At 43.0% G+C, this 26,525-nt stretch overlaps 2 protein-coding genes across 3 annotated transcripts in view; one reads left to right on the top strand and one right to left on the bottom strand.

Moving 5' to 3' along the window:
- The window catches only part of adcy2a (adenylate cyclase 2a), a 76,528-nt gene extending 66,371 nt beyond the window's left edge, over positions 1-10,157 (top strand). The window contains exon 23 of one of the 2 annotated variants that reach the window (XM_088997777.1): positions 8,809-10,157. In XM_088997777.1, the coding sequence (XP_088853903.1) occupies positions 8,809-8,961 (153 nt within the window). In that variant the 3' untranslated portion in view covers positions 8,962-10,157. The remainder of the gene's footprint in view (positions 1-8,808) is intronic. The other variant, XM_088997776.1, reaches the window with a different exon arrangement.
- A 3-nt stretch (positions 10,158-10,160) lies between these two features.
- The window catches only part of dnah5 (dynein, axonemal, heavy chain 5), a 152,815-nt gene continuing 136,450 nt past the window's right edge, over positions 10,161-26,525 (bottom strand). Inside the window, exons 82-88 of the mRNA XM_088997780.1 lie at positions 24,684-24,889; positions 23,968-24,171; positions 20,983-21,198; positions 16,094-16,306; positions 13,943-14,095; positions 13,153-13,384; positions 10,161-10,323 (exon numbers count right to left, since the gene is read on the bottom strand). Coding sequence (XP_088853906.1) covers positions 10,172-10,323; positions 13,153-13,384; positions 13,943-14,095; positions 16,094-16,306; positions 20,983-21,198; positions 23,968-24,171; positions 24,684-24,889 — 1,376 coding nt within the window. The 3' untranslated portion in view covers positions 10,161-10,171. The remainder of the gene's footprint in view (positions 10,324-13,152; positions 13,385-13,942; positions 14,096-16,093; positions 16,307-20,982; positions 21,199-23,967; positions 24,172-24,683; positions 24,890-26,525) is intronic.

The following is a 26,525-nucleotide window of genomic DNA, read 5'->3' on the forward strand; positions in this document are numbered from 1 at the left end:
CGACTAGCACGAGCACGGTTTCGTAACCACCCTTACATTTGTCAAGATGCAAAAAGTCAACAGAGACAAGTTCAAAAGGCTGAGTAGTCACAATATTAGTGAGAGGGGCTCTGGTGTCACTATCGGTGTGTTTAGTGACACCTCGGCCCACGTAGCTGAGATTCCCATAGACCAAGCTGCACTAGACTCCTTCTGTTGGTCAACCGCTTGTACGGCAGCACTCACAGCATCATATGACATTTCTTTTGTACATCCTTCCATATATGTTACCATATCAAGGGGCATCCTAGATAAACTGTCTGCATCAACATTTTCCTTACCAGGACGATATTTAACAGTAAAATTAAAATCAGAAAGTTCTGCGACCCACCTGCACCCAGTTGCATTTATCTTAGCAGTCGACAGTACATAAGTGAGTGGATTATTGTCACTAAACACAGTGAAGAATGGTGCATAGTACAAATAATCACGAAACTTGTCTGTGATCGCCCACTTAAGCGCCAAAAATTCCAACTTGCCCGAGTGTAAGTTATAATTCTTCTCAGCTGCAGTTAATGTCCGAGAGCCATAGGCTATCACGCGAAGTACCTCACTTCCGGCTTGAAGAGGTCACACTTTCGGGATTTGAGTTTTATTCCATTTTCCCTGAGACGTCGCAACACTCGTCTGACGTCCTCAACGTGTTTGTCAAATGTCCCGCTGAAAACAAGAATGTCATCAAGATAGGGGACACATATTTCGTCCCGTAACCCCTCCAGACATTGTTCCATACACCGCTGGAACGCTGCTGGTGCATTCATGAGTCCAAACGGGATTCGAATCCATTCATAAAGGCCCCAAGGGGTCACGAAGGCGGTCAGGTGTCGGCTCCCTTTGGACATGAACCCCTGGTGGTATGCTTTGCCTTGGTCCAGCAGCGAGAAGATGGTGCTACCCCCAAGGCTATCCACCACGTCCTGTACCCGTGGGATGGGGTGCCGGTCAGTGTGTGTTTTCCGGTTCAGCTCTCTGTAATCAATACATAAGCGCAGTGTACCATCTTTTTTCCTGACACAGACGACAAGGGATGAGTAGGAGGAAGTGGACTTTTCCACCCACCCCTGCGCTATCAAGTCCTGTAAATAGTCTTGAAAAATCAATAATAATACATTTTATTTCAAGCGCCTTTCAACACACCCAAGGACACTTTACAATAAAAACAATAAAACAAAGCACATAACAATAAAACCATAAGTAAAATGATACATAATAAAATGGCAGATAGAACTATACATTGAAAGCAATTTTAAACAAGTGGGTTTTGAGGTGAGCCTTGAAAATAGGGAGGGAGTCAATATTGCGGATGTTGGGTGGAAGAGAATTCCAGAGTTTGGGAGCAGAGCGGCTGAAAGCTCTGCAACCCATCGTGGTGAGACGGGCAGAGGGCACATAGAGGTGAAGGGAGGATGAAGATCTGAGGGACCGAGAGGGAACAGATATTTGAAGCAGGTCAGAAAGATAGGAAGGGGCAAGGTTATGGATGGCTTGGATGACGGTACTCATGCGCTTGTCCCAGACTAACTGCATCCGTCATCTAGTGATGATCCGGGCTGAAGAATTTTGGACGAGTTGGAGTTTATGGAGAAATTTCTGGTTGCTACCGAAGAGAAGTGCATTGCAATAATCGATGCGGGAGGTGACGAGACTGTGGATAAGGATAGCAGTGGTGTGAGGGGTGAGCGAGGGACGGAGACGGTTAATATTACGGAGGTGGAAATAAGCAGACCGAGTTATGTTATTTATATGGGACTGAAAAGATAGTGAGCTATCGAGGATGACACCTAGGCTCTTTACCTGAGGGGAGAGGGACACGGTTGAACTGTCAATGGTGAGAGAGAAACTGTTAGTTTTGTGGAGGGTGGATTTGGTACCGACAAGGAGAAGTTCGGTTTTGTCACTGTTAAGCTTGAGAAAGTTATGGGAAAGCCAGGATTTAATTTCTGAGAGGCAAAGTGAGAGGGATGAAGGTGGAAGAGAGGCGTCGGGTTTGCTGGAGAGGTAGAGTTGGGTGTCATCCGCGAAGCAGTGAAAGTGAATGCCAAACTTACGGAAAATATTGCCAAGAGGAAGTAGGTAGATAATAAAGAGAAGTGGCCCCCGGACAGACCCTTGAGGCACACCAGAGGACACAGGAGAGGACCGTGAGGTGAACGAGTTGATTTGGATGAATTGTGAGCGATCAGAGAGATAGGAATGAAACCAGCGGAGTGGGGTATGTGTGATGCCTAGGGTGGAAAGTCTGTCGAGCAGGATAGGGTGGGAAATGGTGTCAAAGGCTGAGGTCAGGTCGAGAAGGATGAGGATGGAGAGTGAACCGGCATCGGCTGCCATAAAAAGATCATTCGTGATTTTTATGAGAGCCGATTCAGTACTGTGGCGGGGGCGGAAAACAGACTGGAATTGTTCGTACAGGTTATTGTGAGTGAGGTGTGAGTGAAGCTGGGACACAACTGTCTTTTCAAGAATTTTGGCGATGAATGGGAGGTGGGAAATTGGACGCAAGTTATTGAAATCGTTTGGGTCTGAGCCAGGTTTTTTCAGGATTGGAGTGACAGCTGCGGTTTTGAGTGGGATAAGAACAATTCCAGTTGATAATGAGGAGTGAATAATGGTAGAAATAAATGGGAGAAGAGAGGGTACTCTGTACATTGGCTTTGGTACAGACATATATGTCTTTGAAACGGGCTCTGTGTCTTTTCACAAAATGTCCATTTGTAGGTTTTCCACACACCCTATGTCGTCATCCGATTTTGAAAATGATGCCGATTCCTCTCTCAACATCTGCTTTCTTTTATCTTCGTCCAAATGAGAAAGGTCAATTGGGGGGTCCCACTGCTCACTGAGAGCGATGGTGGCATTCTGGACATGGACCTCATTGACAACCGCTGAAGGAAGGTCCCTTTTAAATATGTTAGCGGGGTAGACAGACCCTACTGACTGCACTGTACCAATAATAGCCTTTACTGGAAACCTAATATCATGGTTAGTAGGGTTCTGGACACTAACAACTATCCTAGGGATAGAACCTGCCTTTACTGAGACCAACGAGTCACAAAGCTCGAGGCCATCTGGCCACTGTGGGTTTTCACTTAGCTCAAAAACCAATGCAACACCTTCCTTAAAGGGCTTAGCCTGTACTTTGCATGAAATAAGAAGTGAGCTATGCCTAGCTATAGTGAATCTCTCATTTGTTGTTTTTACACGGTACTCATGCGCTTGTCCCAGACAAACTGCTTTTATGAAAGTGGCAGCTTTATTGCGCTTAAGGTGGGGAAAAGCTAGTCTAACCGATTTAAAGAGCTTTTCTGTATCCCCTTTTTGTGACTCATTAGAGAGAGAGATTATCTAACACAAGACGCTCAATGACATTAAACCCTATGATAGGACACTGTTGCTGGTCTCCTTTTAGTACTAATACTGGTACAAGTAGCCCTGGATCATTAGCACCAAGTTTAAATGGTATCTCAAGTACCAATGGTATCAATGGTGGTTCAATGGTATCTTTTTTGTTCTTTTGACTTCAAGATGGCGCCGCAAGAGTGGCTGCCTTTCCAGCAGCTCATGTATTTTGTTTTTCTACTTTCATTCCTTTCATCACTTTGCTGCTGTGAAATGTAAATTTCTCCACTGTGAGACTAATAAAGGCAAATCCAATCCAATCCAAGCCATCCTACATAAGGCATATCCGTTCCATTAGCTGCCACAATATTGAGAGTGTTATCAGGGTCAATAAGCTCATTCACATTTTTCAATGACACGTCAGGGAAGTTTGTTTGTTTCCATAACTCATCTACAGCACACACCTGGGACCCCGAGTCCCAGAGTGCTTCAACCCTTTTGTTACCCAAAAAGCACCGAATAAGACATTTCTTTCCCACTAACTCCCTGACCGAAGGTAATTTGCCACACTGTTTCTTATCTGTACGCTCGACAAATGATTGCTTATGTCTCTTCACAACGGGGCCACATGTGTGGTGCTTACATTCCATTTTCATAGCACCACTGTAACGCTGGGACCTATCTGTCTCTGTGGTCACACCATGTCCCACTGGAGTAACCCTTTCTAGTTTAAAGCATGGTTCCTGGCTGAGTTCTGTGTTTTGCAGCCTGCTCTGAAATGTTCACTACTTCCACATTTAAAACAGTGCTGACAATATTCTTCACCTGTCTGAATACAAGAATAACACCTGGGCTGAGGGCGACGGGGCATGTAGTACTGCTGAGGGGCGAACCGCTGCTGGAACTGCGCTACCCCCCTCATCGGCCTGGGACCTGGTGCTGGGTGGTACTGCTGAAGAGCTGATGGGGAGTGCTGGGTGTAGTAGTGCCTGGCTGGTGGGTCTACCTGATATGGTGAAGGTGGAGTGAAGACGACCTGTTCAGGCAGGTGTTCAGGTCCTCCGCTGGTGGGCTGAGAAGTGGCTGTTGATTTCTGAATAGTCTCTTTGATCTGGGACACTTCCGTCCGCAGCTCCTTTAAAAGCATCATCTCTGACCTCATCTCTTTGATCTCTGAAAGGAGTTCATTCGGCACAGTAACCGTATTCTGCTTTAAGACTGTCTTCTTCCCAATCGGAGCTGGTGTGTCATCTAACTGGACAGTGTTCACCGTTGTCACCCGTGCAGCAGCATTTTTTTTTTTCCTGTCGCTCCTTTTCATTTGCACATGCCATGTTTAATTTTTCTAACAGTACTTCATCTGATGTGGTGGTTAGCAGGAGGAAAGGTTGCATGTCACTCTTTACATTGTCACTCTGTAACCCCGTCAGAACTGTGTGCAGGAATAAACTCTGGACCAATGTAGGATCATACACCCCTGATTCGGCGTCTTGAGATGCAAAAAGAATCCTTTGACGAAGATCCATTGCACGCAGTAGAAAGTTCTGCGGGGACTCTTTATTAGTCTGCACTTCCGATGACAGCTGCTTGTACAATTCAGTGGCTCCTCTCTCCTGATAGTGAGATCGGAGAATCCTTTATAAAGAAGGTAGGGTGAGGTTTTCTTTCCCTTCGGGGTAGCTTCTCAACTGCAGACCTGGTGTTATGGCACGAACCACTGCATCGATGATCTCATCCCCCTGGTAGCCTTTACTGAGTCCACTTTCTATCTGTCTGACCAAATTAGAAAATGTGAGTTTATCTTTTTGTCAGAGTTCACCTATTTGTCCAGATATTTTGAAATCTTTGCGCCAGGGGGCAGTGTCTGGGGGCATTATGCTTCTCTTTCGAACTGCATCCCCACCTTTTTCACTTGGTTTGGCTATTCCTAGTTCAAAATCTTTTATACTTTCAATCAAGTCCTTTACACGTAGCAAATCTGACATTCCTCCATCTTCTAGCTATAATTCAGCTCTTTCAATGTAGGTTGACACAATATTAATTAGTTGGCCTCGAGTCTTTCCTGTAAGTTGCTCTTTCCAGTCCAGATATTTGGATTTCAGCACATAACTCTGACAACTGTTGAAAATTCAGTCCAAATAACTTGCCTTTGATGTCCAACTGTAATTCCTCTAACTCCATTTTCGAGAGGGTAGACGCAGTTCAACTGGCCGGATTCACTTCGTAGTCTTCCAGTGCCCTCTAGTGGTGGATGTACGCACAGAGATGCAACCAGAGCACATGTAGAAACAAACCAGTAAACGGCGACGCCACTCCGACTGGGTTGATTGGGGATATTCGGCGCGAGCTTCTACCCACGGCATGTAGACAACACTCGAACGCAAATATCCCAGCGGTGCCTCCAAAATGTTGCGCTCTCCACTATAGTAAGGGAGATACGGTGTTGTGGGATGCAGAAAAAAAACACAAGACAAGCAGTGCGATACGTCTTGACTCAACAGTGGTTTACTTCGAATGCCCAGATGTAATGCAAACGTATGCGCACAACAATTTCCTGTCCAACGATCTAAATCGGTCCGACACGAAACACTAACCGAAGCAGGCGTTCCATGTTTAAATAAACATTTTCGACATATATCATTTGTAAACCAATAGAACTACGCGAATGTAACCAAAATATGAAATAAGATAATTTACAAACTGTCACATACTCACCGTTAACATGAATGGTTTTCCATTCCTCGCGATTGGTAAAAATCCAGGCAAACGATCGGAATGAAATTCAATTTGCCGATCCAGAGGCGAAGTTACTGCTCGCTAGCCTGCACACGGCTCATAAGCTTCCACACTTGCTATCTGCAATCTACTTCTCGCAGAAGTATGTTGATGCTAACGTTAACATTGGGCTTGTTAAAATGTCACTGACATTCGACTGTTTCATCGATGGTATTGTTTCATTGCAAATTAGAATCAGAACATTTTCTCCCCTCTAATGCTCCGGTGCATTCACGCTGAAGTGCACTAGTTGGGCTCATTTAAAGGGGCGTTTACCTGTTTCAACATGACGGCCACTATCATCCAATCAAAATGGCGCTTTCGGCCATTCTAGGTCAGTGTCATCCAATCAAAATTGTGATTTCCCCCAACTACAGCCCATACGGGAAATGAACGGCGAAAAAAACGACAATATGTATTTAGTTTTATCGGCGAGCCATATGCAATCATCAAAAGAGCCATATATGGCTCGCGAGCCATAGGTTCCCGACCCCTGGGCTAGGGAATACAGCATGGCGAAATCTACGATCAGTACAATATTAAAGAATAAGGAGGCTGTGAAATCTACTGATGTGGCTGTGGGAGATATCATTGGATAGATATTTTTAAGAGAAAAGAACATCCTGTAGCCGAGTCATCCGTAGCTGTCACGTTCCGAGCGAGAGTGACGGCATCTGACTCGTCGGAACGTAGTGGAATGTTTGGGATCCCAAAGCAGACACGTACTACCCAAGCAGGATGTTTATTCACAAGTAAAAGAAAACTCAGCGACTAAGAAGGCAGGGGGTGATCCGACCCGCTTACTACGCCAATAAGCAAATGGCACACGAGGGTGCAAAATTACGCAATCCCGGAAGATGACATACATTTACGGGACACGGGGAAAATACCTCGGACCGGATACACTCGCGCATCGAAGGAAGAGTCTAGGTACGGTGGCGAGGTGAGTCAATCATCCGGCATTGGCGAGGTGATCGCGAACCGTATAAATGCCCCGTGTCCGTGATTAGAGAATGACAGCGGGTGGAGAACGGCCGGGAGAGGTGACAGGAGCAAAGAGGTGGTGTCGGTGTTTGAAAAAAAAATCGCTTTTCGAACAGGGTCCTGGAACGAATTATGGTCGAGAACCGAGGTACCACTGTATATATATATATATATATATATATATATATACACACACAGTCAAACCTCGGTTTTCGAACGTCTCGGTTCTCATCCCATTCGGTTTTCAACCAAAAATGTCATATTTTTTATGCCCCGGTATACAACCGAAATTTGGTTCTCAACCAAACTGAGTGCATCTGAATGCATCACTCGACTACCTTCCGCTTCCTTATACTTCCTCATTGTGACCGACGCATTAATATTGTTGTTTTATTTTTGCGAAAATGCAGACATATTTGGTTAAGAATGAGTAGTATGATTTTAAAGCAAGCAGAGGATGGTTTGAAAAGTTAGTGTGCCCTGTGTTTGCCCAAAGACAGCTGGGATAGGTGCCAACACGCCCCGTGGCAGAAAGAAAATTGGTGAAAATAAGTTTGTTTTTATAGAATTTTACACATGACCTGCTCCATTATTAAGTTTTTATCCGGTTTATGCAATGAAATAGTTAAAAAGTTGTTTTCTAGACTTTGAACTGATTAAGATTTTTTACATTGATTTTAATGGAAAGAGCTGTTTCGGTTTTTGAACAAATTGGTTTTCGAACAGGTTTCTGCTGAAACGGATTATGGTCGAAAACCGAGGTATCATTGTATATATATATACAGTAAAGTCTCGTTATATCGATATTCAAGGGAGTCTGAAAAAATATCGATATAACCGGGACTATCGATATATCCGACCCTGTTTGCATGTAATTTTCTCCGTGCGTGTACATATATATATATATATATATATATATATATATATATATATATATATAAACAGTAAAGTCTCGTTATATCGATATCGGATATATCGATAGTCCCGGTTATATCGATACTATTTCTATGCACGCACGGAGAAAATTACATGCAAACAGGGTCGGATATATCGATAGTCCCGGTTATATCGATTTTTTTTCGGACTCCCTTGAATATCGATATAACGAGACTTTACTGTATATATATATATATACACACACACATAGTGGTACCTCGGTTCTCGAACGCCTCACAGTTCGAACAAATCGGAGTTCGAACAAAATATTCGAGATATATATATATATATATATATATATATATACACACACTGTATATATTACCATTTAAAGGCGGCCCGGTAGTCGAGTGGTCAGCACGCCAGCTTCACAGTGGTCGCCAGTTCGTGTCCCGCTCCGGCCTCCCTGTGTAGAGTTTGCATGTTCTCCCCGGGTCCGCGTGGGTTTTCTCTGGGTCCTCTGGTTTCCTCTCACATTCCAAAAACATGCATAGCAGGCAGATTGAACGCTCCCAATTGTCCATATGTGTGAGTGTAAAAGTGACTATTGTTTGTCTTTGTGTGCCCTGCGATTGGCTGGCAACCAATTCAGGGTGTCCCCTGCCTCGTGCCCGAAGACAGCAGGGATAGGCTCCTGCACCCTCCGCGACCCTAATGAGTAATAAGCGGTACGGAAAATGGATGGATGGATATCAACATTTAAATGGATGCCATGTTTTTCCTGTCCATCTGCAGGTGACAGAAGAGACGAGCCGCATCCTACTGACGCTGGGCTACATGTGCTCCTGTCGAGGCATTATTAACGTGAAGGGCAAAGGAGAGCTCAAAACCTACTTTGTTCACACAGAAATGACCCGCTCACTGTCTCAAGGGAACATGATGCCATGAAGATGCTGTTAAATTATGACTGGGCGTCAGAGCCAACACTGATATCAGGTTAGAGACTTTTGTTGGCAGTGAAAAAGAAATGTTAATATGAGACAAAAGGACTCCAAAAAATGTCTGCTTTGCCACAGCTGTATTATACATTTGTCACTTTTTATAAGTGTAGCGTATACAGCCTGCAGGGAAATAAAACCATGACATTGATCGTAATTTGGATTCGCAAGCCTAAATGGCAATAATCAAGGCCGCCAAGCAAGCTCCGCTCCAAAAGCATTCCGAAATGTATGACTCAATCCTCACAAGCTTCAAGGAAGCCATTGCTGCAGTAGTTTACCACCCCCCCTTCCAAAAAACAAACAAACAAACACACTGTATTCCATTAACTTTACACATGACAAATTGGATTATAGCTGATGTGTAACACGTATATATGTGAAGTATGTGGAGAACAAGGAGAGACTTTTGTTCTGTATGAAAAAAAAGAAAAACTAGGGCTGATTGTGACCAATGACGATGACATGATGGACTTCAGTTTTAATTTAATGATACAGGCCAGGGGTTTCTTTCTGTATTGTTCATTAAAATGAAGGCTACAAAATTATGTTGAGGAATAGCGCATGACTACAGTTTCAGACAGAGAAACAGGAGTTTAATTACAACTACCTTTTTAGAAGCATGGAGCATTGAATGTCTATGAAAGAATTCAATCAATATATTCATGTAGGGCCATGTTTTCACACTTGCATCAACATGTCAACATTGACTATTTGCACAACACAAGGTTGTGCAAATACACAACGCCATGCATTAGAAAAGAACAAGAGTAGAGATGATGTCAATGGGACTTACAGGTATCTGTGTCCAGGGTAGCTATAGATAAGTGGTGTGGTTTGGTGGAAGAAAATAGTCCTTAAAATGTATCAGTGTTGTGATTCTATTATTATTTTTTATGTGTTTTTTTTAAATCAAAACAAAAGTCATTAAATTTCCACGTATTCAGTCATGGTGTGCTTATTTGAAAGAAAAAAACAAAACAAATGAGGTTGAATACAGATTCCCAAAATGTATGAGCATCACATGAAATAAATGACAAATCAACTCTTCATCAGCCCAGCATCAGCGAGCCTGTCTGCACCGACTTTAACACACCAGTATTGTTTATGGTGAGCCATTGAGCTGCATATTGAAGTGTTAATTTGTGTCCAATTTGTGATCATTTGACATCGCACAGGAGTGCCACACCCCGGAGGATCCAGTGTTCTGGAGCCACTGAGGTCTTTAGGTCGACTGCTGCAATGTAGTTTATGTCTGTCCTGGTGGGCTTCTTGTAGATTGGGCAAGAGTAAAGCCTGTTATCTTTGACTCCTGGAATATGACCAAAAGAAAAAAACACACTTTAGTATTAAACATATTAAAGAAAAATATCAACATGTATGGCAACTGATGGACTTGATATTATTTTTGGATGAACAAAGGCTTCACGTATGAGCAGTGTTGCCTGCATACTCAGCTTTCAACTATTTTTCTCTATTTCGCCATTCTATGAAATGATTACCTTGTTCAAAGGACAAAAGAAATCCAAGATGGCGCACACCTGATCTCACGAGCCTTACTTTTTTTTTTTTTTTTGAGTTGTTTTTGTGTTTTCTTTTGTCACTTTGAGTTGTTGTGCGTCGTGTGGAATGGATGTGGATTGTTTTTCAGCATTTTGGGCCACGGCATTCATCAAGCAGGAGACTGCTGAGCGGTTGCGCCTTTTCGGCAACACAAGTATGCCAGCACTGTTTTTGATTTGGGAGGAATGTCAGTGCCATTTGACTGTCATCACTGGACAGCTCTGGGGTGATTGTGCTTTTCTTGCACCTGTAATGGGCAACATTTTCACAGTCCCGTTTTCTTCAGTAGAAAGGTTGGTGCTGTTGGACAGTCTGTGGCTGGATGGAGGAGGCCGCGATGAGAAGTAAGGAGCGTCAGCGCATAGCGCTGATGCGTATGTGGAACTCACACGGCTTGGAATTGAAGCGTATTTTGTATTTGTATTGGATGTTCCTTAATTCGTCTCGCAGTGGAGAAATTTACGTGGGACAGATGTGATAGTCTCTTTTCGTCAATGGATGCTACAGCTACGTGTTTGCAGAAAGTGCTTAAGATTGAATGACTGTCCCTGTCTTTTGTGTTGGTTCACATTATTTATTGATTTAGTTATTTTTTTACTTCAAGATCGTCCCGCAATAGTGGCTGCCTTTACAGCAGGTCCTGTATTTGTATATTTTACTTCCATTCCTTACCTCTTACTTTCATCACTATGCTGCTGTGAAATGTAAATTTCTCCACTGTGAGACTTTTAAGGCTAATCCAATCCAATCAACCCATTTTATTTTTTAAACACATTTTCTTTTACCTATAGCTCCATGAGTCTAAAAACATAATTCTGATTCATACCGTGTGTATAGTAAAACATATTTTTGACCATCTCATGGTTGGCTTTTTTGTCACTTGCCGTCCATTGAAAATAACCCAATCTTTCCTGGGCGCTGCGCAATAGTGAGGTCATTTTCTTCTGACAGCAAGTGGTAAAACGGCTACACTTTGAAATGGCTAAACATGGGTAGAGTTTACTGCTGAATTCATATTTCACAAGCGATGTTGGTCAAAATACAATGTTTAAAAGAGTGAAGGTGTGTATTATAATGACATTTTTGAAGTTGACTTCCGATTTAGAGGCCTATTATAGTAAGTAGGATTAACTACGCTATATTCTCAGTGACTGTGAGGATAGCACGGCAGTACAAAAATAAAGAATGAATGACAAGACATTTTCAAAACATTTTAAGAATTTTGAATCCGGAAAAACTTAATATTCTTTGTTTTATGAAGACCCGGAATTCAGCTGTTCATTGTTTAATTTCAACGTCAATTTCATCTAGGGTCACCAGCTATGGGTCGTGACGGAAACGAAGAGATCCCGGGTACAAGTGGCCGAAATGAGTTTTCCCTGCATAGTGTCCATATTATCCCTTAGAGAAATGGTGAAAAGCGCGGTCACATGGGAGGGGCTCAGCGTCGACAACCGAGGACACACTGGAGAGACTATATCACCCAGTTGACCCGGGGCACCTCGGGATCTCACGAGAAGAGCTAGCATGGGTGCAGGCGAAAGGGAAATCTGGGCTTCCCTGCTAAAGCTACTACCCCTGCAACCGGCCCGGTAAGCCGTGGAAAATGGATACAAATGTTGAGACATTTGGGATTCTGACTCTTTTTCATGTATACTCACGAAGATGGTAAGTGAGTAATGTACTGAAATATGTGAGAAAATGCTAACTGAACATGAAGTTTCAATCACTCTCAAATGAGACGGTGACACTTATGGTTGGCTTTGTACTTGCCTGTACATCTTATACATGAAAGGTGCTTTCTGGGTAAAGTCTGAAAAATTGAGTATCAACCAACTTGCCAACATTTCATCAAATTCCAGTGTCTCTTGAAGCTTTCACCAGCAAAGGCAAACATATTTTATGAAATCTAAAGTTTTTTTTACATTTTTCAGATGAGAAATTAGATGCCGTCCTAATCAGATGATTTCTGATCAATCTACCTTCCTGTGCATCCCTTAGAAGAGTGATTTTCAACCACTCTGCCGCGGCACACTAGTGTGCCGTGAGAGATCGTCAGGTGTGCCGTGAGAAACTATCCAATGCCCCTTTTTCAAATTTAACATTTTACAAACATTTATGAATCATTTTCTGCCAATATTATGTCATTGTCCTGTGTCCGTGCTGAAAAGACTGGGAGGGTAATTTAATATTTGTCCGTGTGGCAACACGTCAATGATTGCCTCTTTGCTGCGAGATGGTTCGTGGTGTGCCGCAAAAAAAATCAAATGTAAAAAAACGTGCGCTGGTTCAAAAAAGGTTGAAAAAAACTTCCTTAGAATGTGCTTAAATTACAGACAGAGCAACATGTTAAATTTTTTGATGGACTGAGATGGAATGTTGTCATGGTGCTTGCTGCTCACTTGAAAATAGTCTGTTCTTATTGTGAACACTTGTGACATCAATCAATACATTTGGAGTGTATGGGAGGGAAGTATTGAAAGGGGAGTTGCACTTGTTGGAAAAATGTCCCTGTACCCTAATGGAGGAAAGGGTTTTGCAATCACTCTGTGCCCACGGACAATATTCTAAATTTTACCGTTATTCTCTGCATACATCCGGATTACGGGCATCATTTCGAAAAGGACTTTTGGTTTGGAGTCAATGAGTTTGCAGCTGCGGCGATCCCAGCCAGCTCCTTCTAGATGTAGGCCGCAGACATACACTCCCTCAGCGGGGGGCTGCGTGATGTCATCCTTCATCCACTTGGTCACCTCGTTGCAAAGGACCATACGATCCAGAGCCCAGCCTTTATTGGCCCGGGTGATCTCCTGTGTGAGCCGAGTGAGAAGTAAATGTATTCAAAAGTCAAAGTCAAAGTCATCTTTATTGTCAAATATCCTAATATGAATGACATACAGCAGAGATGAAATTACTGTCCTCTCGGACCCAGCATGCAAGGCACTTATGACTTTAACAAACATAATAAACATGATGATGATATTCTCATATGAGCAGAAAGTCACAGACTTGTAGAGGTGACATATGACATTTCACCGAGAGAATCAATGCTGATAAGACTGTAACAGAGGTTCGGTAAAAACACTGGTACAGTCCATCAACCAAAAGTTAAAGGGTTACTCTAAATTCTCATAATACGAAATCTGGCTGGCAACCAGTTTAGTGTGTCCCCCACTTACTGCCCAAAGGCAGCTTATTTAGGGACCTCAGCATGCCCTCCAACCATTGCGAGGATAAGCGGATCAGAAAAAAAATGATGGTAGGATATACTGGGCTATTGCCAGTTCTGACAGGATCAACAGCCATAAAGGTATATATTTGTACAAGAGTGCAGATCTCTGTCTGGTACTGCATTTTATGTACAGTACCTGTCTCATAGCTGTCAGAAAGCCCTGCGGGTTGAAGAAACCCGTCATCCAGAAGCAGTTTGGTCGCCCCTCAAAGATCCAAGCCTGGAACTGCCGGTTACGCTCAAGTAATTCTGTAAACCAGAATCCAAGAGTGCTGGAGGCCCACGATTCCTTCAGAAGATGACAGAGCAGCATGTAACTATGTAAAGTATCAGATGTACAAATCAGATAAGGTAAAACGGAGACATGAAAAAAAATGTGAATCTCTGCAGTAGTCCAGTAGTTTTCTTGAGCAAATCGGTATTACGGGGAAAAAAACTAATAGAGCCAAATGGGTACTGCATATTTCATTTGGTTGTGAAAATCCAGATAAATAAAGACATACTGTATGGTTGCAGGTCAAAAAAATTAAAAACGAAGAAACTGTCAGGTGATCCCTTGAAAAATTGTGTGATTAAGTAATTCTTAATTAGGTCTGTCAATAATTGATACCATTCATGTATGTTCAATCGAATCTCAAAATTACGTACTGTGAAAACTCCTATTTTTATTTTACATTGATTGCATTGTCGAGTCAGATCAAAATAAATGACAATACAATACATATTGATTTATATAGCGCCTTAACAACAGCTGAAGCTGCAACAAAGCACTTAATATGGATAGGTATCATAAATAGGAAATAAAGCAGTCACAAAATTGAGTGATACCAAGATCAAGTCGGAATCATTCTGATATGAATGCCAAAGAGTACAAGTGAGTTTTGAGATGTGTTTTAAAGATGGTCAGCATGGGGGCTTGCCAAATGTTCAGTAGCAGGTCATTCCAGAGAGTGGGACCAGCTACAGAAAAGGCTCAATCCCCCATGAGCCTCTGATTAGTTTTTGGCACATCAAATAATGTCTGGTTACCAGACATGAGGCGTCGGGAAGGTGTTTTGGGGCAGATGAGATCGGGAGGTAAGGTGGCACAAGGTCATTTAAAGGACAACCGACACAGACAGGTTGCGCCCATAATTTCTAAAATCACTTCAAATGACTTCTACTAACCGCATTTTACAAAGATTCCACCGCATATAGCTATATTTTACGTTTTAAAACTTGCGCTGAATAATCATGAAGTCTTGTTTTCGAGTTGATGACGCTGCTGGAGTGACGTCGCTGAGGGAATGCCCCTGACCGAGAAAGCGTCACACAGTGCATTTTGGGTACTTAGTTTCGTCTGAAAACACCGTGTTGAAATTAGAAGTAAAACTACATCACACAATGGTGAATCGTTGTGTGGCAGCCAATTGCGGTAACATGCATAAAGAAGGTGTAAGTTCACGCAAATTCCCAGCGGACAAACCAGCCAACGGAACAGAGCAGTATAGCACCAGCCGGAGGCGAACGAGGAACTCCTTGGAGTGTGCGAATCCTCGCTTGGATAACCGTTGTCATCCTCTCAGCCTGACACTGGGTAGAACGTTGCTTCCAGTGGTGAAAGACAGAAATCGTCATAATATTGGAGCAAACCTATCGGACAAACATTCAGCTGCTGGAACGAAGAGCTAACGGGAGTTAGCGATGGATAACCGCTGTCATTCATACGTAAGTTCGTAACTCTTCATCTTGAAAGTTTAAACAAAGTTTTGCATGCAAAAACCATCAAACAATCTGCATTGATGTTGACATCTTGTAGCTTATTATTTGTTATTCATGTCCTTATATGCCACACATCACCAAAGTTGATGCTATATTGCTTATTCACGGAGCTTCATATATGCTTCATATGTCGTGTCCTTCACCAGTTTCGTCGCTTAGCTTACACGGCTCGAATTGATACGGAAAGACTTTTTTAATCGATCGCAAACACTTATGCTTTCCTCTTCAGAACTATTTGAATCATATTCATAACTGGATGAGTAACAAGAAAGGATCTTTTCCCGAATCTGAACTCTCTGAAGCCATTGTTTTGATTCTGGGGCAAGGCAGTTTGTGAAGGAGTATCCTGACGAGACGTCACGTACTGGGGGCGGGACTTTCTGAATCTCTCCAGTTTTGAGCTCATTTTGAGTTTAGTTTGCCGAAGAGATTTGCTATGCATGAATCGCTTGGAATTCTTTCCCACAGCACAACTGAAAATATCTCGGCACAATGTTTGATCAACACTTCTATATCCCATACTGACCTTCTTCCATCGTTCAGGAATACGTGCATCATACATGCAGTCCAATGCGTCTCGCAGGTTCTCGCTCATGATAATGGTACCATCGATGCCCAACTTGAGATCATTTAGGGTATTTCGGACGAGAACTATAATCCTCTGCATGCGGTCAATCTCCTGACGGAGGAAGATGTTCATTGGTTGGAAAGGACCCATCTTCTGCAGACGTTCTCTCACCTGGCGAGTTTATTTAGTCAGAAAAAAGGGAGAGTGGGTTTATTTAGCAATGAGAACCATGCCCAATCTCAAAATATTAACCTCAGTAACCTTGAATATATGGCAGTGGTGAGAGAAAGTCACATGCTAGGTTGCTAATATGTCCATGTCTGTTACTGTGAAATTAAATGTTGAAATGTGCATCATATGGGACAAATCATCAGATTTTAAAATGACCTCTGTTGCTTTCGGTGCTTATCCCATTCCCAATACTGGGATTTACTGGTGTGACACAATGGTGGCAAGAGAGGCATAAACTGTTGAGGGTAACATAATGAAGTTTTTTCCATTGATTTATATTGCTTTGACAGAGGTTCCCACAGCCCCGAATTGATTGCAACAAGGCTGTTTTTCTTTTCTTAGATTATTTGCTTCTATTCTGAGCAGGCATCATTATTCAGTTCATTCACATCAGGTGGATATAACTCTCTGTTGAGTGCTGGAATGGAAGGAAAGCCAACTATTCGTTAAGTTTGAGGCACACCCGTAACACCAACCGGATTATCCTTTTGGGATACAAACCAATCGTCATTAAGAAGCAGAGAGACACCTGCCTGCCAACAATCATCTAGGTGGAATCACTCGAGGCTGAACCATTAACGAGACACATAGTTATCTTCGGTCTCAAAGTAGTGTTTGTATTATCTCTTAATTCATTGCCTTCTATATTAAATATATAACCAACATGATGTTTAGCGACCTTTTAGCAATCAGTAAGATACACTGTGATGATAACCTTTCTCCTGTGCATCATTGTGATTGATAAAGTTAGCTATAACAGTTGTTTCATATTTTTCAGTTGTGAAAACAATGCTTTTTTTAAAAAATGAAACAGGATGAAATGTCAAGTCATGAAGCTCAAATCAAAGTCAACTTGAGGGTTTCATAAGTCACATGTCCAAATACTGAAATGGTGCCTCAAGTCGTTTAACCGAGTCCACCACCTGGACAATGATTTAGCTTTGGACAGCTTTAATTAAACATTTGTGGCAGTTATGAGTGGTTTTGAAGGGGGCAATTGTGAATTCCGTTTAAGGTGTAATGGACCAAAACAGAGAAATTGCAAATTTTGTAAACAATTATGGATGCTGCCTAAACTGGGACGTGGCTTCATGAGAAGGGGTACTGATTTATTGGAGAAAAAAATCTAATTGAAAGACTTGACTTGAGCAAACGGACTTCCTCGTATAAGATTGCCCAGTATGGTTCCCATTTGAATATGTATGTAATGTGCCGTCACACCGCGATGGCTGGCAATAAGTCCAGGGTGCATGTCCCTATTGACCGATGATTACTGTGATCATAGGCTCCTGAACCGCCGCGACCCTCGTAAGGATCAAGCGGTTCTGAAAGTTGAATGAAAAAAAAGTGCTGTCATATATCCTCCTGATGGATTTGAGTCATGCCTTCCTCATTTATTGTGGTTGTCCACTTGCAAGGACTTTGTTTGCTTCCACTAATTATCAGGCTGGGATGGAGGGTGCTCCAACACCTGCAGCTGATTAGCAATCATCACCTCTGTGTAATTCCTCTGATGATCTGCAATTGGGTGCCAAATGATTTGTGAATTACAAGGGGTGGACACGCCTTTTGTAGTTTAGATGCATGCACTTTTTGGATGCTTTTTGTCAAACTATTTCTTCTTGCTTGTCTTTTCCCAGTGCTTCCCTGCCCAGCATACTTTTGCTTTTCCACCACAGATCATGTGACCTTACAATAAACCAGGAACCCCATTCGATCCACTGCTACTGCAACCACCTTTCCCCTACCCTAACAACGTAACTGCCATTTCCAGGTCGAACAGTACCAGCTTTCTTGTGATTTATAAGACAAATAAGGGTTGTCTTATCTCATCTTTGTCACATCCTCCTTAGCGCCAGAAGCGCGCCCCTCCCCTCCCTGCTCTTCGGACTCACTCACCTGTTGCTCATTTCCTTGATTGTGCCTTCTGGCTATTAAAGCCACCCGTTCCCACTCGGTCTGCGCCGGTGTATTCACTATTGTTACCCTGTCACCCAGCAGTACGCAGGTTGGTCCCGCTCGTCTACTCGGTTGCTTCACCTTCTGTTTTACCCTGCGTATCTCAGTAAAAAAACTTTCTTGAACTTATTGTCTCCATCGTGTATTTCGGATCCAACCCCTACCCTTTTTTTCGTCGCCCTTCGATTTCTGTTGCCAATCCTCGAGCCGACATGACATAATACACCGGCTAATGATGGATCTCGCCGATGGAGACAAGTTCATATCTGCCTTAGCCCATCAGGCGGAGCGTTCGAGCCAGCTGGCGCAAGCGATGGCGGAGAACCGCCACATCGCGTCCTCGCTGGCTCAACGCCTACAGGAGGTCGAGACACGCCTCGCTACCCTGACAGCACCCCCCCCCCCCCCCCCCCCCGTGAGTAGTCCCGAGCTCTCCCTACCACACCCCTCACACTACGTAGGCGAACCCGGGCGCTGTGCTCAATTCCTGATGCAGTGCTCGCTGGTTTTTGAACACCAACCCTCCACCTTCATTAGCGATGAGGCTAAGGTGGCTTTCATCACTAGCCTGCTCACGGGCCAGGCCGAGTCCTGGGTGTTGGCCGTCCGGGAGTCCCAGCCCGAACTATGCATTTCCTACCCGGACTTTGTGCCGAGCTTCGCCAAGTGTTCCATCACCCGGTCACAGAGTCCGAGGCTGAGGGACTCCTCCATGACTGCATACAAGGAACGCGTTCGGCCGCTGAGTATTCTATCGCTTTCCGCATCCTTGCTTCCCGGAGTGGCTACAACGATCGGTCGCTGAGAGGAGTGTTTTGTTGCGGACTGAGCGCCGCTCTCAAAGACGAGTTGACCACCTGCGACGCTGGCACCACCTTCAGCGAGATGATCGATGTAGTCATCTGCCTGGAAGTGATGTAGTCATCTGCCTGGAAGCGATGTAGTCATCGCCTCTGGGAGCGGCAGCGGGAGCAAGGTACCCAACGGTCCGGCGAACCCGGAAGCAAGCAGCAGATGACCACACCCGACGGCGACGAGCAGGCGTTCCCCGAGCCGATGCAGGTGGGGAGCGGAGGCGAAAGTTCCAACCCTGGGGGTCGTCGCACTCAAGGGCCCCCGTCTAAGACCTCCAGCACCCGTAAGTCCCCGGCCAAACGGCGACTGCGGCGGCCGTCTGAGGCGTCGAGGACGGCGTCCGTCACGCGGTTGGACGGCGAATTATTTGGCCCGTCCAACTCCCAAGCTATACGGGCGTGAGTGGATTCGGGGGCGGACGGGTGCTTTATCGACCCCCAACTGGCCGTGACATTGGGTTGCGGCATTGAAGAACTTAGGATCCCCAAGGAGATTCTGGACCTTGACGGCTGACTGTTAGCCCGGGTTACGCATATCACCGCACCACTCAAACACTGTCGGGCAACCATGTCAAACACCGCCGGTTTTTATTCATGCCCTCCCGCAACGTGCCACTCGTGCTGGGCCTTCCCTGGCTCAGCACCCATGACCCTTCCATATCTTCCGCTACCGGTCCCCTCCCGACCCTGGTCCCATATCACCCTGGACTTCGTCATGGGCCTCCCCCCTTCCTGTGGCAAGACGGTCGTCCTCACTGTGGTGGACCGCTTCTCCAAGTCGGCCCACTTCATCCCGTTAACCAGGTTGCCGTCCGGCATCGAGACGGCCCAGCTCCTGGTTAACCACGTCGTCCGTCTCCACGGACGTGTTCGTGTCCAAGGTATGGAAACGTTTCTGTCGGTCCTTAGGGGCATCGGCGAGCTTGTCGTCTGGCTACCACCCTCAGTCCAACGGCCAGACGGAGCGCAAGAACCAGGACCTGGAAGCGGCTCTCCGGTGTTATTATTGTCTCCATCGTGTATTTCGGATCCAACCCTGCGTGTCTCAGTAAAAAGACCTTTCTTGAACTTATTGTCTCCATCGTGTATCCAACCCCTTCCCTTTTTTTCGTCGTCCTTCGAGTTCTGTAGCCACTCCTCAAGCCGACGTGACAATCTTATCTCATTTCTATTCATTTGGTTGTAAAATTTCCCATTAATGCATTCATGACATTCTAATTTGTCCTTGTGTGGTGTCTATTTATGGAGCATCCTGAAACACTGAAAAGAATGTTCTGTGCTTTTACTTCTATGGCATTTTGAACGGTCATTATATCATTAGTTGGGAGCATCATGCCCAAACTTTCTACATATTGTATAACATCTCGGATGCATTTGCACTCTTGAAGATAAAACACAAACACATGCAGGTAAAACGAAGATCATATGATGTCTCTATTATTGCTTGTTTGTCATTCATTATTTCAATTTGAGAAATTCCAAATGGGTATTTCTGTCGTATGGACAGCATATGCATTTTTTTCTTCGACTGGTCTCCTGGTACTTGCGCATTGGTGATAACTGCCCAATTTCCCATCATTTCATGAGTAATCCCTCTTGGTTTTGAGAGCCCTATTTTCACACTTTGATGCACACTCCACTCCTCTGTCTGTCTTTTCCACCCTGCCACTTAGCACCTTAGTACTGGAATCTGAAAAATATTACTCATGGTGTTTTGCTTGACTGAAACGCTACGCAAAGAATTCACACTTGCATCCCCAACAACACTCACCCAAACACACACACACGCACACACACACTTACTTCAAAAGGTACATAGTCTGCGGGTAGTTTCCCCAGCATGTCGTCAGCCAATCTGGACACCACAGCCTCTCTGGTCTCCCCTCCCCCTGATGAGCTATCCTTAGGTTGAATACTGAGAATTGTGTCCAATACGTCCTTTGCCAATTTACTTTGGTAGGTTATGGCTGCATTCGGGTGCAGACCAAACACCTCTGGAGTGTCATAGATTGGGAGTCCCTAAAAAAAAAAAAAAAAAAAAAAAAAAAAGGTTTGAACGTTGTCTTCACAGTGCAGAGGTACCGGTTCAATTCCAGCTCTGGCCTTTCTGTGAGAGGTTTGCATGTTTTCTCTGGGGATTCCGGTTTCCTCCCATGTTACAATATGGCAGGCTGAATTAGCACTCCAAATTGACAGCACCCCCAGCGACAGGAGAGGAGAAAGCAGGCTGGTTTGCAGTTGGAAAGCAGTTTGATTGATTGATTGATTGATGTATAGTATCCTGATCACATTTTCATATAAGGTGCCTCATATGCATAACAATCAATGTGAGTTCAATGAGTCGGTGACTGATTTAAAGGACAACCGACATCACTTTTTTTGTTTCCTAACTGACATCAGAAAAACGTTTTATAACATCTAAAATACCCAAAACACGCAGTATGATATTTTTAGTCAAATAAAAATGACTTAAAGTGTCCAAAATCTGCAAAAAAATGAACCCGGAAGTGGCCAGTTTCAGAAGATCCCGCCCCGTTGTTCGTGGCGTCACCCCAAGACGTCTTGCCTTGCTGGAGAATCAAAACAATGGCTTCAGATTCGGAGAATATGCTTTCTTGTTACTCATCCAGTTATGAATATGATTCAAATAGTTCTGAAGAGGAAAGCATACATGTTTGCAATCGATTAAAGAATTTATTCTGCGCCATTTTGAGGCAATAGGGGGTGGGGGATGTAGCACTAAAAATGAGGCAGAAATGGCGACAAAGCTCTGTGTAAGGAATTAATCAGCCCGTTTCCACAGGCTGATTAATTTCTTACACGGAGCTTTGTCACCCTCTTCTGCCTCTTTTTGGTGCAACACGAGGTTTTCAGACCAAACAAGTACAGCAAAATGCATTGACATGATGGAAGGACTGCTACAATGTGTCCTTTTTTCGGTTAGGGGCGTTCCTTCAGTGACGTAGGGTGAGGACTCGTCATCAACTCAAAAACAAGACTTCCAGAATATTCGGTGTGAGTCTTAAAACATAAAATATAGCTGTATGCAGTGGAATCTTTGTAAAATACGCTTAGTAGAAGTCATTTGAAGCCATTTTACAAATTATGCACACAACTTGTCCGGAGACGTCGGCTGTCCTTTAAGTGTGACTCATACAATAAAAGAAAAAAAGACTAATTTAACACTTGAATCTGAATTGGTCACCATTGTGATTTTGGTCCTTGACCCATTATTCAAATGTGCCAACGTAATGGTTGCTCCACACCCACCCAATTCAGGTAAAAAAAGTGATCGCGACAATGTAGAGAGTTACATTGTCCGCCATTCCTTGAATAGTTGAAGAATAACCTGCTTCGATTGATTTTGAGGAACTCACACTACAATTGTCCTGTGTTTGGCACATTTCATGGAATAAGGTTTCATCAAATAAACCGTCTAAGATAACAGCATTTCTGCCGCTGTCACTTTGGTCACCTCTGGCAGCTGGGAGGTCCCACGGTGTCATCAAGGAGGACAAGGATTGACATGTTTTTAATATCTCTTAAAAGCATTTTAATACAAGCTTAGGGTACATTGGGAACCACCTGGGGAATGCCTGCTTTGGTGATGAAGTGCCAATTTCCATTTGCTTGCTGAGTGGCTACGAGTTCACCCGGCACCATCCTTTTATCCTGGACTACAGGACAATCCATTTTCATGTCAGTAATTGTTATCATGTAAACATTTTCTTTGGCCCAGATCCCTGGAGTTAACATACTGCATTCAAAAGTTCCTATATACGTACTTTCTTTGTTCAACATCACTTGTGAGTTCAAATATTCATTGCACTATAAGTCACTAAAACACGAACTCATTTCTGGTTAACATTCATCCAAATTTTCCTGTGACCCCAAAACATTGATTCTTGGAAAAAAGGCAATTGCAGCTCATTCTGCAATCTACTTGTTCTACGTGCTTGAGGCAGTGACCCTAAAAATTCAGAAACAGAATGAAATTAAAAAGCCACCACAGAACACTTTGGGATCACATTACAAACAAATAAATTTAAATAGTGAGAAACTCTGAGTCCTTTCACACTGATTATTTCCTCTCATGGTCATACTTATTTATTTATTTATGTTTTGAGGAAGAGGACTATGTTACACCCGTGGTGCAAGAAGGAGAGGTACCATCGCTCATTCCTGGCGACTGCTGTCGGCTATTGAATTGACAGATCTGAAAACAGGGACTCACCCCCATTAACCCATTTTTTTAAGATGCCAATATTTATATTTTATCATTTATATTTATTTCAATACTTTTTGTTCGTTGACTTATCCCTTTCATAATGTTGCTACTGTAAATTGGGAATGTCTCCATTGTGAGAGAGATAAGAGGTTTCTTATTTTGTGTTATTGCTTACTCAACTTCTTTGAAATACACAAGTGATTGTGAGAGCACAGGTATTCTTGTGAATGAGAAAACGAAAATCAATGATTTTTTTTGCCTTGATCAAAAATATCATGTGCACAGCTTGTAGAGTAGTATGATAGTAACTATGTGTGGCCTTTTTTCATCTTTCATCTGAACACAGTAAGATGACAGAGCTCGGCAGTCGCAAAATCCATCACCATCATAATAAAGCAAGCAGAGCAGTTGCCTAAAGCAATTCAGCAGATTGAAATATTATGTGGGGAAAGCAGTATACGGTATTTGCACTTCATCTGAACTCTTAGCGGTCTAAATCCAGACATGCCAAGAGCATTGTGGTCGTGCTTTCGAACAAAAAAAAAAAGCTTAAATCTCACCTGGATATATGAAAGATACTGCTCCACACTGGAACAGTTTGGGATGCTGTAGCCTTGATAGAAATTAAATGCAGCTCCAAACATTTCCTCACTAAACCACACTTTGGTAAAGGTGTTGAGAAGACGCTTGTCATATTCATCGGTTACACGGCCGCCATACTGAATTTCTCCAATCATATATCGCAATGTACTCCATGAGACACCCTATGGAAAAGAGAAATGCAACCATATATTAATTTCAGAATAATAATGAACACAAAATACATAAAATCACAATTAAAACCCGAATTTAGACAATACTATTCAATGTATGTACTTTTTGTGACTGTTTCAATACAGTACGTAATATATGTACTGTCATGGGCTGCCGTGCCTCTCTGTTCGGTTGTCTTACCTTCTGTTTTTCCCTGCGTGTCTCAGTAAAAGCCTTTTTTGAACTATACTGTCGCCATCGAGTATTTTGGATCCAGCTCCCTTCTTTTTTCGGCCATTGAGATCTGTTGCCACTCCTCGTGCGGACGTGACATGTACAAATTAGTGGTGCTCTAATCCCTCAGCCACGAATTGTGATCAGATGATTTTCATGGAAAAGTATGTGAATCGTATAGTAGGAAAAATTATTTACACAATAAATAGGTAACCACCGAGTGTCTGGATTTTTTTCTTTAAGTCCCTGCCCTTGACAATGTTCTCCTCAATAGTCATGCTTTTCTTACCTTTTTGATATCCATGTCATCAAGGTGGTTCTGAACAAACTGCACAGTGGCGTTAAAATCTGCTTGGTTAAACTCATAAGGAATGTTCCACCCCATGGGGCCATACTTTCTCCTTTCCTGCACAGTGCTATGAAGAAATGCAACGCCATACAGAAGTGGCTTCCACTGGGCCATGTTGCTGACATCCAAAAGGTCTTGGTTAATGCCTGGTGAGGGAAACATGGATATTTATGTTAGCTCTAGGTGTAAAATTGAAGTTTTGATGCAAAGTCTCCTAGAAACAGAAAGCATGTGTTATGACTGCGGATTTGGCCCGCATTTCAAAAGGCTTTACAAACCTCAATGCCATCCCACACGGTCCATGTGGTTACAAGTGTAGGGCAAAGATTTGACACAGTAGATCATTACAAACTTGTCCAGGAAATAAAAGTGATTTATTGGTACTTCTGTGGTGTGAAAATAATAAAATACGAACTGCTTTGTAGGCTGAAGTGTAAAATGCGGTTCAATATATTCTATACGTGTTACAAATCTCATGAAGAATTGAAATCATTCGAGCAAGGACTCAGGTGCTGAAGGTACGGGCACGCCATCATTTTCAACTGTTGTCCCTTAGAAACCTCACGTATCCCCATCAGCTGGAAGCTGGCAGACACAGCTGGCTTATATTTTTTTCTCCCACTCCAAACAAAACAGCCACATGCATATGTAAAATTTTAAGAATCTTGCAAACTGTTTAATGAATGTATCGGCACATTTTTTAGCAACATGAAATAATAATAAATAATGTTAATGTTGACAATTGACTTACTTTTCAAAATCATCCATCAGCCCCTCTCTGATGATGAACTATGATATGTTTACATTTCTCTTTATATTTACCATATTATCCTTGCCAACAATCTCATACCAAAGTAATGAATCGACTGTCCTCATCATCCGGGTTCCTTTTGTTGAACCAATCAGCTCCCTTATCCCTTTTGTGTCTTGTCTCTGTGTTTCTCATTTTCTCATAACTTTGCTTGTATTTAGTTCCCTGCAATCTGGCAGCTTCCTTCAGATCATTGTGTCTGTGTGCTCCTGTCATGTTTTGTTTCAGGCATATCTTTTAGGTGCTTTGGTTTCTTGTGATTTTCAGGACTTTGTTTGTGTACTTCATTTATTTATTCATTTATTTATTTGGGGTCCTCCTTCTACTGCCTCGCAAAACATGACATAGGCTCCCAATTAAGTCCCTATTCTAAGTCACCAATTGTCACATTTAAGAACTCTCATTAAATTCCATGAGATTGGTGTGGTATATAAACTACATATGGAACACAACATAAAATAACCGGAATGTTTGGGCACTCTACAAGCAAGGTAACACTTTACTTCCAAGGTCCAATAATTTAACATTAACATTTAAGGAATTAATATTGGGATTGTTGGACTTTTATTCCTCTGCTATGCGGAAATAAGCATTTATTTTCGAGTACAATGAACAACTGGTTAAGATGTGGAGAGCCCAGCTCTCAGCCCGTGTTGATTGGGGATTAACAACTTGTTCAGATACATTTCTTGGAACACACAAAAACAATCCAACATGTTTTGGACATGTTAGGATAAACCTCTTTGACGTTTATTCAACATGCTAGCTCATTTACTTTGTGGGAACAGTTTGGGGAGGCCATTTACTGTTCCCGCATGCCTGTGCCACAGTGCATGAATCAAAGTTGGTTTAGTTTGCTGTAGAAGAGCTCGGACTTCAAAGACTTGTCATTTGTTCCAATTTTAGTTCTCAGCGGTGCTATTGAGAGATGAGAGAGAAAAGATAACCATTATTTGTCTCACATTGGAGAA

The sequence above is a fragment of the Hippocampus bargibanti genome, linkage group LG06, assembly GCF_051943395.1.
Source record: "Hippocampus bargibanti isolate YZ-2025 linkage group LG06, ASM5194339v1, whole genome shotgun sequence".
In the NCBI taxonomy this organism is placed as follows: Eukaryota; Metazoa; Chordata; class Actinopteri; order Syngnathiformes; family Syngnathidae; genus Hippocampus; species Hippocampus bargibanti.